At 38.2% G+C, this 12,561-nt stretch overlaps 1 protein-coding gene across 3 annotated transcripts in view; it reads left to right on the top strand.

Moving 5' to 3' along the window:
* Positions 1 to 2,314: 2,314 nt before the first annotated feature.
* The window catches only part of LOC131937334 (lipoxygenase homology domain-containing protein 1), a 77,929-nt gene continuing 67,682 nt past the window's right edge, over positions 2,315 to 12,561 (top strand). For 2 of the 3 annotated variants that reach the window (XM_059294647.1, XM_059294649.1), the window contains exons 1-5: positions 2,324 to 2,431; positions 3,735 to 3,898; positions 5,051 to 5,194; positions 9,997 to 10,160; positions 11,678 to 11,827. In XM_059294647.1, the coding sequence (XP_059150630.1) occupies positions 3,754 to 3,898; positions 5,051 to 5,194; positions 9,997 to 10,160; positions 11,678 to 11,827 (603 nt within the window). In that variant the 5' untranslated portion in view covers positions 2,324 to 2,431; positions 3,735 to 3,753. Of the gene's footprint in view, positions 2,432 to 3,722; positions 3,899 to 5,050; positions 5,195 to 9,996; positions 10,161 to 11,677; positions 11,828 to 12,561 lie in introns of all 3 variants that reach the window. The other variant, XM_059294648.1, reaches the window with a different exon arrangement.

The following is a 12,561-nucleotide window of genomic DNA, read 5'->3' on the forward strand; positions in this document are numbered from 1 at the left end:
TTTAATCCAAAATAACAAGATCGAGATATCCTGTACCTAAAAAAACGAATATCCAAAACCTCACTTCCAATAACAAAAATGCTAAACATCTTTCATACCTTTCTTAGTAGCGTAGCGGGTAAGCAAAGAGGGTCTGTTATTTTTAGTCTATAATGCTGCTTGTCTGAATGCTTGCGAGTGAGAGCTAATTCACAATATAGACCCTATCTGACTGAATAACTTTCAATTGCTGTACATTTTTTAAGAGGCGTCAATCATAAACTCATTTGTCGGAATTCGGCCGCTGTTTGTGTTTTTTGACTCTAAAATCAACTCATTTTATTGTCATAATGCGAACGCTGTCAGGACTATTTATTTTAGGAAGTGTCGGCTTTACGTAAACAATGTCTGGGGAGGAGGTGATGACAGCTGGTATTTATACTAAAAGTGGGAAGTCGTGTTTTATCTTTAAAAAAAAATAAAAAATAAATAAGCTTGTGCTTCAACTATTAAAGCATTGTTCTTATAGTAAAAATAAACCAAACAATTGCGCTTTGTAGTGAAATTTACTATGATTGGAAAAGGAAATTGGGGGCACCTTAAAATCGGAGGCCCCTGACTACAGCCCTATCAGCCCCCCACCCCCCCCCCCCTTTAAATCCACCACTGTCTAGAAACATCTTTTTTTCTATTACAGACTGTCATGTAGCATTTATTTTGCGAGACTACCTGGAAGCGTGCCAAACAATATTTAATTTGATCAAAGAAATTTCTTTTCGGCACTAATCCTATTTAAAGTAGTGCTTTATTAAGGAAACATTTTTTAAACGTTAGACCGAATTGAACAACGTAGGCCTACTAAGTAACATTTTATGTCACAAAGCATTATAATTGAGTCTTGTGAACAACGTGAAAAGTTAGACAGTAATCGGTCCGGTAAAAGTGGTTGAAATTTTGATCGCAGGTTTACACCCATAACTGACGATGGACAGAGGAATCAAGGTAAATAAATTTTTTTATGGTTTTTGAGAAATCGGAAATAGCGTAGGGGTCATCCATAAATGACGTCACGTTTTTTTTTGACGATTTTTACCTCCCCCCTCCCCTCCGTCACACATCGTCACAAAAAGCCAGACGTCACACCCCAGCCTTCACCCCTCCCCCTCCCAAAATTGCAGTTGAATTTTGCTTTAAAAATCGATATTTTTCTAAAATCTTGTCTGAACTTTGTCAACATAGAGTATTTTAATCAATTCCTATTACAATTTATTAAAACCGTTTTCTAAAACGCGAAATAACAGCTATAACTCTTTTTCTAACATTGCTTTTTTATAATGCAAAAGTGTGACATCACCACACCATCTGAACCCCCCCCCCCCCTCCCCCCTCATCACACACCGTCACAAAATAACGGAACCCCATCACCCCCCCCCCCCCCCCCCCCCACCTTTTCGAGTGTGACGTCATTTATGGACGACCCATGAAGTACTAGAGATCATCTAGATCAGTGTTTCTTCCAGACTTTTTTCTCCGGGGGGGCACTGGAAATCTTCGGGGGGGGGGGGGGGCGGTAAACTTTCTTCGGGGGGGGGGGGGGGGGCGGACACTGTTAAAAGTATATATTTTCTATATAAATTATATAAATTTCATTTCGTTCGGGGGGGCGGTAAAAATTTTTCGGGGGGGCGAAGCCCCCCCGAAGAGATGCCTGGAAGAAACTCTGATCTAGATCTAGATCTAGATCTAATTCTAATCTATCTCTGATCCTAATATAAGTCCTACTGAAAAGGTAGGCCTAGGAGGCCCTACTCATGTTGACAGTATTTTGAAAAGCAGAAATAGATTAAAGAACGACTTCTGAATATTAGAGTTCACCCAAAACTTGAAACTAATCTGAGATCTGATACTTATGTATGAAATTCCATCTTCATTACCAGATTCTAGATCTAGTGTAGGCTTCTAGATCTAGATCTATATGCTTAAAAATACGAAGGGTGATTAAACGGGTTTGCAAATTTACGATAATATTTGTAGTGGTTATGTCCCTTTGAACATACAATCAATCTTATTTAACAAATATTTTGCATATATTTATATATGATATAAATCTAGCTAGGCCTACCTGTTATTACCACAAATTAAGATCTTTGCAGATCTCCTTTTTTTGTTTGTTTATAATATTTTTTATTATGTTGTTTTTAGTTTTAGAAAGATTTAGGATAGAAAAGTTATAATAATATCGTCTGCTCATGAAAGAGTTTAAAAAGGTTAGGACTTCCGACACGCATTTGCACATGCGCAAGAATGCGGTAACTAACCTAAACAATGATAAATAGTAAACAGCGGTGCGTGGGACTAGTGATGAATACTTAATACTTAACATAGTATTGAATTATAATTAATTGCTTGTGCACCGTGAATTTTATGAATATGGGTATTACAGTCAAATAAAGTTAGTATACATTAATTTCATAGACATAGGCCTAACAATATGTTTTTTTTTTAATTAACGCCTAACCCTCTACTACTGCCTCTAGTAGTAGATCTAGTACTAGTACTGAAAGTACTGTAGTCTCTAGAATTACTAGATTCAAGATTCTAACTACTAACTACTAGTACTAGTAGTCAAGTACTAACTACTAGATCTAATAATTCTAAATCTATTTATGTACTACTGCTACTTATTAAGTCCTAAGACTAAGTCGGCCTAACGACCTGACCTGGCTAAACTAGTATAGTTAAGTATAGGTAGCCTATAGGCCCTAACTACTATTACTATAATATTAAATAACATATCTAGGGCAAAAAAAAATACGATAGGCCTAGAGATCTAGATCTAAGTCCCTAAGAAGACGCTAATTAAAAAAAAGGCAAAGCCAAAGGACTAGCCCTACTAGGCCTACTTTAATTTTCTTATATAAATAATTAAAATACGCCTACTAGACACTGGATCGAATAAAAATAATAGATGCTAGCAGACCTGAATCATGTGACACACTCTTTTGGTCTATGTCATTACACTATTTGTGATGTCAGAACAGTGTCATTACACTATTTGTAATGTCAGAACTGTGTCATTACACTATTTGTGAAGTCAGAACTAGATGTGTCATTACACTATTTGTGATGTCAGAACTAGATGTGTCATTACACTATTTGTGATGTCAGAACTGTGTCATTACACTATTTGTGAAGTCAGAACTAGATGTGTCATTACACTATTTGTGATGTCAGAACTAGATGTGTCATTACACTATTTGTGATGTCAGAACTAGATGTGTCATTACACTATTTGTGATGTCAGAACTAGCTGTGTCATTACAATATTTGTGATGTCAGAACTGTGTCATTACACTATTTGTGATGTCATAACTGTGTCATTACACTATTTGTGATGTCAGAACTGTGTCATTACACTATTTGTGATGTCAGAACTAGATGTGTCATTACACTATTTGTGATGTCAGAACTGTGTCATTACACTATTTGTGATGTCAGAACTGTGTCATTACACTATTTGTGATGTCAGAACTAGATGTGTCATTACACTATTTGTGATGCCAGAACTGTGTCATTACACTATTTGTGATGTTAATTCTAAAAACAAATGTTTTAATCGATTTAATATAGGCCTATTTGAAATATTATATTCGAAAACTATTTGTTCTTGATATAAATGTTGTTTTATTAAGACAGAATTTCCTGTCCATGAAACAACTGTCCATGAATAATTTACCTTACAGTGAATTGTTAAGTTGACAGATACACTAAAGCATGCAGCAGCCCAACAACAATAGTGATGCTGTCAAACGCTGCATGACAGTACCAATAGCCCCAGCATCAAGTCAACTCCGGTTTCAGCCCCATCCACCATTTGCAGCTGGACATACAAACAAACAAAGGCCAAGGCCATATTCAGGTTTGTTTTTAAAATAAACATGTCATTGTTTCAGTTGATTTACTCAGCTGGCATTTTAGCTAGTCTATACAAACATATGTGGTTTAGCTAGCTGGGTCTATACAAACATAAGTTTTTAGCTAGCTTGGTCTATACAACATTTAGTCAGCCCCAGTTAACATTTAGTCAGCCCCAGTTAACATTTAGTCAGCCCCAGTCAACATTTAGTCAACCCCAGTTAACTTGACTTTTTCAGCCCCAGTTAACATTTAGTCAGCCCCAGTTAACATTTAGTCAGCCCCAGTTAACATTTAGTCAGCCCCAGTTAACATTTAGTCAGCCCCAGTTAACATTTAGTCAGCCCCAGTTAACATTTAGTCAGCCCCAGTTAACATTTAGTCAGCCCCAGTCAACATTTAGTCAACCCCAGTTAACTTGACTTTTTCAGCCCCAGTTAACATTGAGTCAACCCCAGTTAACATTTAGTCAACCCCAGTTAACTTTTAGTCATCCCCAGTTAACATTTAGTCAGCCCCAGTTAACATTTAGTCAGCCCCAGTTAACATTTAGTCAGCCCCAGTTAACATTTAGTCAGCCCCAGCTAACATTTAGTCAGCCCCAGTCAACATTTAGTCAACCCCAGTTAACTTGACTTTTCCAGCCCCGCTAGCCAGAAAGAGCTACACTGTACCCTGGCATGCCCCAGTTAACTTTTACTTTTCCAGCCCCGCTAGCCAGAAAGAGCTACACTGTACCCTGTCATGCCCCAGTTAACTTTTACTTTTCCAGCCCCGCTAGCCAGAAAGAGCTACACTGTACCCTGTCATGCCCCAGTTAACTTTTACTTTTCCAGCCCCACTAGCCAGAAAGAGCTACACTGTACCCTGGCATGCCCCAGTTAACTTTTACTTTTCCAGCCCCGCTAGCCAGAAAGAGCTACACTGTACCCTGGCATGCCCCAGTTAACTTTTACTTTTCCAGCCCCGCTAGCCAGAAAGAGCTACACTGTACCCTGGCATGCCCCAGTTAACTTTTACTTTTCCAGCCCCGCTAGCCAGAAAGAGCTACACTGTACCCTGGCATGCCCCAGTTAACTTTTACTTTTCCAGCCCCGCTAGCCAGAAAGAGCTACACTGTACCCTGGCATGCCCCAGTTAACTTTTACTTTTCCAGCCCCGCTAGCCAGAAAGAGCTACACTGTACCCTGGCATGCCCCAGCCTATGAGGAGCCCAGAAACCCATCCAGATATTACAACGTGTCTCTTCTCAACCACACGCCTTTGGAGACATCCGTCAGCAGACATGCTCCATACGCAGGTCATTACCATTTTCTTAAGTCACTAGATTTGTTATTTGATAGTCCTTAAATCTCTGTTTGTTATTTGAGTGAGTGTCATCAAAGCTCTCTGTTATTTGATAGTCCTTAAATCTCTGTTTGTTATTTGAGTGAGTGTCATCAAAGCTCTCTGTTATTTGATAGTCCTTAAATCTCTGTTTGTTATTTGAGTGAGTGTCATCAAAGCTCTCTGTTATTTGATAGTCCTTAAATCTCTGTTTGTTATTAGACTGTCATCAAGTCTAGTTACTGACTTTTGACATGGTTCTACTCTGACCTTTGACATGGTTCTACTCTGACCTTTGACATGGTTCTACTCTGACCTTTGACATGGTTCTACTCTGACCTTTGACATGGTTCTACTCTGACCTTTGACATGGTTCTACTCTGACCTTTGACATGGGTCTACTCTGATGATTTCTTTCAAACTTTGAATCCAAGTCAAATGGCAGCACCAGAATTTCTGCACTTGGATCTGCTCTGAGAGTAATTAGACAAGATGATAAATATATAGCACAGTAGAGTTGTGAATGCTTCCAGAGATTTTTCAACACATGAAAGTGTTAAAGATGTGTTTATTTTAACACGTTTTTCTTAACTCAGCTTCGCGTTTGTTTGTTTGGTTGTTTGGATGTTTGTTGTTAAAATTGACTTCGAAAATTAGCCCACTTCTGATTGCTCTAGAGACCTGAAATTTGGCATGCATGCTACTTTCGCCTAACAATTTCAGATGCAATCATAAAAACTAGCAATTAGTGACCGTAATTAGCTTAATTTAATTACGCCCCAAGGACCATAAAATTGAGGACATGATTTCTAAAGATACCGACAAGACTTGAGGCCTATTGACACAGTTACTTCGGCCCCAATCGATGTTAGCGCGCTGGCCGTGATCGTATAGTGGTTAGTACTTCGCGTTGTGGCCGCGACAACCCAGGTTCGAATCATGGTCGCTCAAGATTTTTAGTCCGTGTATTTATAAACACTTTTTTAAAAACCACGTTTTTCATGTGTAGCAACGGACTAAAAAGGAGAAAATAAAATACTTAAAAAAAACTTTTAAAAAACCACGTTTTTTATGTGTAGCAACGGACTAAAAAGGAGAACGGACACGGTAACACATTGTTAACGGTGACACGGTTGGTACGCTGGGCATGCTAAAATACACATAAACACGTTTTTCCTTAACTCAGCTTCGCGTTTATTTGTTTGTTTATGGGAGATTTGATCACGTGATTCGTGAGTAGATCTCCACGCCAGCAACGTAAATTACACCCTTTCTCTGTTTAAAGCGTATCGGTCGCTCAAGATTTTTTTAGTCCGTGTATTTAAAAACACTTAGTCAAGTCATACTTAATCAAGTGACTAGATAAAGTAGAAAATAAACTATATAAAAAACTTTTTAAAAACCACGTTTTTCATGTGTAGCAACGGACTAAAAAGGAGAAAATAAAATACTTAAAAAAAACTTTTTAAAAAACCACGTTTTTCTTGTGGACTAAAAAGTAGAAAATAAATTTTCATACATTTGATGACAAAAAACGTGGGTCGGGCAGATGGGTCGGGAAATTTGATGGTGAACGTACCCACGTTTTTTGTCATCAAATGTATGAAAATTTATTTTCTACTTTTTAGTCCACAAGAAAAACGTGGTTTTTTAAAAAGTTTTTTTTAAGTATTTTATTCTTATTTTTCCCTTAAGTTTTTATATGTGTGTTAGGGGTCATCCATAAATGACGTCACGTTTTTTTGGACGATTTTTACCTGCCCCCTTCCCCTCCATCACTAAATGACATCACACCTCAGCCTACGACCCCCCTCAAAATTTGAGGTTGAATTTTTCTTAAAACAGCGAGATTATTTGAACATAGAGTATTTTAATCAATTTCTATTACAATTTATTAAAACAGTTTTCTAAACTCAAAATAATGGCTAAAATTTGTTTTCTAGAATTGCTTTTTTATAATGCAAAAGTGTAACGTCAAACCATATGAACACCCCCCCCCCAACTCCTCATCAACACACACCATCACAAAATTATGGACCCACCCTGCCCCCTACAAGCGTGACATCATTTGCAGATGACCCCTTACATGTCTATGTGTGTTATGTTATTACATGTCTACATGTGTTATGCTGTTACATGTCAACGTGTGTTATGTTGTTACATGTTACAAGTCTACGTGTGTTATATTGTTACATGTCTACGTGTGTTATGTTGTTACACGTTACAAGTCTACATGTGTTATATTGTTACATGTCTATGTGTGTTATGTTGTTACGTGTCTTCCTGTTCAACACCCAGTTGATTTTCCTAGTTTTCCCCCTTGCAAGCGTAGTCAACATTTTCTTATCAACACCTTTACATCCTGGCATTTTGACAAGAATTTTTGAGTGCTTCGTTCTCTCTTTACTTCTTTGTGTGCTTCTTTCTCTGTTTCTCTTTACTTGTGTGTGTGCTTGGTTCTCTCTCTCTTTACTTGTGTGTGTGCTTGGTTCTCTCTCTCTCTACTTGTGTGTGTGCTTGGTTCTCTCTCTCTCTCTTTACTTGTGTGTGTGCTTGGTTCTCTCTCTCTCTCTTTACTTGTGTGTGTGCTTGGTTCTCTCTCTCTCTCTTTACTTGTGTGTGTGCTTGGTTCTCTCTCTCTCTCTCTTTACTTGTGTGTGTGCTTGGCTCTCTCTCTCTCTTTACTTGTGTGTGTGCTTGGTTCTCTCTCTCTTTACTTGTGTGTGTGCTTGGTTCTCTCTCTCTTTACTTGTGTGTGTGCTTGGTTCTCTCTCTCTTTACTTGTGTGTGTGCTTGGTTCTCTCTCTCTTTACTTGTGTGTGTGCTTGGTTCTCTCTCTCTCTCTTTATTTGTGTGTGTGCTTGGTTCTCTCTCTCTCTCTTTACTTGTGTGTGTGCTTGGTTCTCTCTCTCTTTACTTGTGTGTGTGCTTGGTTCTCTCTCTCTCTCTCTCTTTACTTGTGTGTGTGCTTGGTTCTCTCTATCTCTCTTTACTTGTGTGTGTGCTTGGTTCTCTCTCTCTCTCTCTTTACTTGTGTGTGTGCTTGGTTCTCTCTCTCTCTTTACTTGTGTGTGTGCTTGGTTCTCTCTCTCTTTACTTGTGTGTGTGCTTGGTTCTCTCTCTCTCTTTACTTGTGTGTGTGCTTGGTTCTCTCTCTCTCTTTACTTGTGTGCGTGCTTGGTTCTCTCTCTCTCTCTTTACATGTGTGTGTGCTTGGTTCTCTCTCTCTCTCTTTACTTGTGTGTGTGCTTGGTTCTCTCTCTCTTTACTTGTGTGTGTGCTTGGTTCTCTCTCTCTCTCTTTACTTGTGTGTGTGCTTGGTTCTCTCTCTCTCTCTTTACTTGTGTGTGTGCTTGGTTCTCTCTCTCTCTCTTTACTTGTGTGTGTGCTTGGTTCTCTCTCTCTTTACTTGTGTGTGTGCTTGGTTCTCTCTCTCTCTCTTTACTTGTGTGTGTGCTTGGTTCTCTCTCTCTTTACTTGTGTGTGTGCTTGGTTCTCTCTCTCTTTACTTGTGTGTGTGCTTGGTTCTCTCTCTCTTTACTTGTGTGTGTGCTTGGTTCTCTCTCTCTCTCTTTACTTGTGTGTGTGCTTGGTTCTCTCTCTCTCTCTTTACTTGTGTGTGTGCTTGGTTCTCTCTCTCTCTCTTTACTTGTGTGTGTGCTTGGTTCTCTCTCTCTCTCTCTTTACTTGTGTGTGTGCTTGGTTCTCTCTATCTCTCTTTACTTGTGTGTGTGCTTGGTTCTCTCTCTCTCTCTTTACTTGTGTGTGTGCTTGGTTCTCTCTCTCTCTCTCTTTACTTGTGTGTGTGCTTGGTTCTCTCTCTCTCTCTTTGCTTGTGTGTTTATCTGAATAATGTGTGTATTGCCCTGGATGTTGTGTGTTTATCTGAATAATGTGTGTATTGCCCTGGATGTTGTGTGTTTATCTGAATAATGTGTGTGTTGCCCTGGATGTTGTGTGTTTATCTGAATAATGTGTGTATTGCCCTGGATGTTTATCTGAATAATGTGTGTGTTGCCCTGGATGTTGTGTGTTTATCTGAATAATGTGTGTATTGCCCTTGATGTTGTGTGTTTATCTGAATAATGTGTGTATTGCCCTGGATGTTGTGTGTTTATCTGAATAATGTGTGTATTGCCCTGGATGTTTATCTGAATAATGTGTGTGTTGCCCTGGATGTTTATCTGAATAATGTGTGTGTTGCCCTGGATGTTTATCTGAATAATGTGTGTGTTGCCCTTGATGTTGTGTGTTTATCTGAATAATGTGTGTGTTGCCCTGGATGTTGTGTGTTTATCTGAATAATGTGTGTGTTGCCCTGGATGTTGTGTGTTTATCTGAATAATGTGTGTATTGCCCTGGATGTTTATCTGAATAATGTGTGTGTTGCCCTGGATGTTTATCTGAATAATGTGTGTGTTGCCCTGGATGTTGTGTGTTTATCTGAATAATGTGTGTATTGCCCTTGATGTTGTGTGTTTATCTGAATAATGTGTGTATTGCCCTGGATGTTGTGTGTTTATCTGAATAATGTGTGTATTGCCCTGGATGTTTATCTGAATAATGTGTGTGTTGCCCTGGATGTTTATCTGAATAATGTGTGTGTTGCCCTGGATGTTGTGTGTTTATCTGAATAATGTGTGTGTTGCCCTGGATGTTGTGTGTTTATCTGAATAATGTGTGTGTTGCCCTGGATGTTTATCTGAATAATGTGTGTGTTGCCCTGGATGTTGTGTGTTTATCTGAATAATGTGTGTGTTGCCCTGGATGTTTCAGCTAGAAAGATGGAATCCTTTATCAACTCAGCTCTGGGCTATCCCCGTGTGGAGGGTGGAAAAGTTGTCCCGATACCTTCGTACGATCCACTTAACGACCCACACCTGGTGGAGTATTTTGAAAGAAGATTTGGCTCAATCCAGACAGAATCATTAAGACGACAGGTAAGTGTTCTTTAAAGGTGAAAACTCTTTACATAAAAATGTATTACACAAGAGAGACAACTCTTTAAAAAAAAATTGCAATGGAGGAGGGGAGTTAACTACCCACAGCTGAATGTTAGAACATGGAAGCCAGAGATTTTATTTTATAAAGTTAGAGCTACATGTTTACTTTAAAAAGTTAGGGCTACATGTTTATCTTGGTAAAGTTAGGGCTACATGTTTACTTTAAAAAGTTAGGGCTACATGTTTATCTTGGTAAAGTTAAGGCTACATGTTTATCTTGATAAATTTAGGGCTACATGTTTATCTTGGTAAAGTTAGAGCTACATGTTTATCTTGGTAAAGTTAGAGCTACATGTTTATCTTGGTAAAGTTAGGGCTACATGTTTATCTTGGTAAAGTTAGGGCTACATGTTTATCTTGGTAAAGTTAAGGCTACATGTTTACTTTAAAAAGTTAGGGCTACATGTTTATCTTGGTAAAGTTAAGGCTACATGTTTACTTTAAAAAGTTAGGGCTACATGTTTATCTTGGTAAAGTTAGGGCTACATGTTTATCTTGGTAAAGTTAAGGCTACATGTTTATCTTGGTAAAGTTAGGGCTACATGTTTATCTTGGTAAAGTTAAGGCTACATGTTTATCTTGGTAAAGTTAGGGCTACATGTTTACCTTGGTAAAGTTAGGGCTACATGTTTATCTTGGTAAAGTTAGGGCTACATGTTTATCTTGGTAAAGTTAGGGCTACATGTTTACCTTGGTAAAGTTAGGGCTACATGTTTACCTTGGTAAAGTTAGGGCTACATGTTTACCTTGGTAAAGTAAGGGCTACATGTTTATCTTGGTAAAGTTAGGGCTACATGTTTACCTTGGTAAAGTTAGGGCTACATGTTTATCTTGGTAAAGTTAGGGCTACATGTTTATCTTGGTAAAGTTAGGGCTACATGTTTACCTTGGTAAAGTTAGGGCTACATGTTTATCTTGGTAAAGTTAGGGCTACATGTTTATCTTGGTAAAGTTAGGGCTACATGTTTACCTTGGTAAAGTTAGGGCTACATGTTTACCTTGGTAAAGTTAGGGCTACATGTTTACCTTGGTAAAGTTAGGGCTACATGTTTACCTTGGTAAAGTTAGGGCTACATGTTTACCCTGGTAAAGTTAGGGCTACATGTTTATCTTGGTAAAGTTAGGGCTACATGTTTACTTTTAGGTCACCTGACATTCAAACATTTGTAGTGCTGTAGTCGTCGCCAGCAGTTAAAAATTGTTTTGATTCTAGAAACTTCATGGCCAGCAGTTAAAAATTGTTTTGATTCTAGGAACTTCATGGCCAGCAGTTAAAAATTGTTTTGATTCTAGAAACTTACTAGCCAGCAGTTAAAAATTGTTTTGATTCTAGAAACTTACTAGCCAGCAGTTAAAAATTGTTTTGATTCTAGAAACTTCATGGCCAGCAGTTAAAAAATTGTTTTGATTCTAGAAACTTCATGGCCAGCAGTTTTAAATTGTTTTGATTCTAGAAACTCTTCAATGCCTGGAGTAGCAGCTCCAGCAGTCCATCAACTTTTGGTCTTTTACCCAAGAGGAGAAAACTGGACAAGGGGAGCGACATTTTGTATAAAGTAGCCGTGACAACAGGAAATGTAAAGAACGCAAGCACAGATGCCAAGGTCAGCTTTCATTTGGGTTACTCAATCTTTTTTCAATGTTCTTTAGGATATTTCCAATATCAGATACTATCCTAATAATGTTTAGGATAAATGCAATACTATGTTTCATCCTGGTTGAAAGAAATTGTCAAAATTGCTCCATTACAAATTAATTATTCCAAATTTGTTTAAAAAAATATGAATCAATCTTCCACTACATGATATTTTGTTTTAGATCATAAACAAACTTTATAATTACCATCCACCAGAGTTTAATCTAATAATATTATAGTCAGGAAAGGAAGTTAAAATCTAAATTTAGCCAAAGTTGATATGATTTAATTAATATTTGAGAGGCATCCATCATTGATTTCAGTCTCTTTAAAACAGTTTTCACCTTCCCCACTTCCCATTGTCACAAAAAACAACCACCCTCCTCTAAAGTCATGTCACACCTCAGCCAACCACCTTCCTCTAAAGTCATGTCACACCTCAGCCAACCACCTTCCTCTAAAGTCATGTCACACCTCAGCCAACCACCTTCCTCTAAAGTCATGTCACACCTCAGCCAACCACCCTCCTCTAAAGTCATGTCACACCTCAGCCAACCACCCTCCTCTAAAGTCATGTCACACCTCAGCCAACCACCCTCTTCTTAAGTTATGACAAGATTTGAACATTTAAAAGTGACTTGACAAAATCTGAACATTTAAAAGTGACTTGACAAAATCTGAACATTTAAAAGTGACTTGACA

Source organism: Physella acuta, unplaced genomic scaffold (genome assembly GCF_028476545.2).
Source record: "Physella acuta isolate Inbredline_101_S28 unplaced genomic scaffold, ASM2847654v3 ptg000208l, whole genome shotgun sequence".
NCBI classification, from domain to species: Eukaryota; Metazoa; Mollusca; class Gastropoda; family Physidae; genus Physella; species Physella acuta.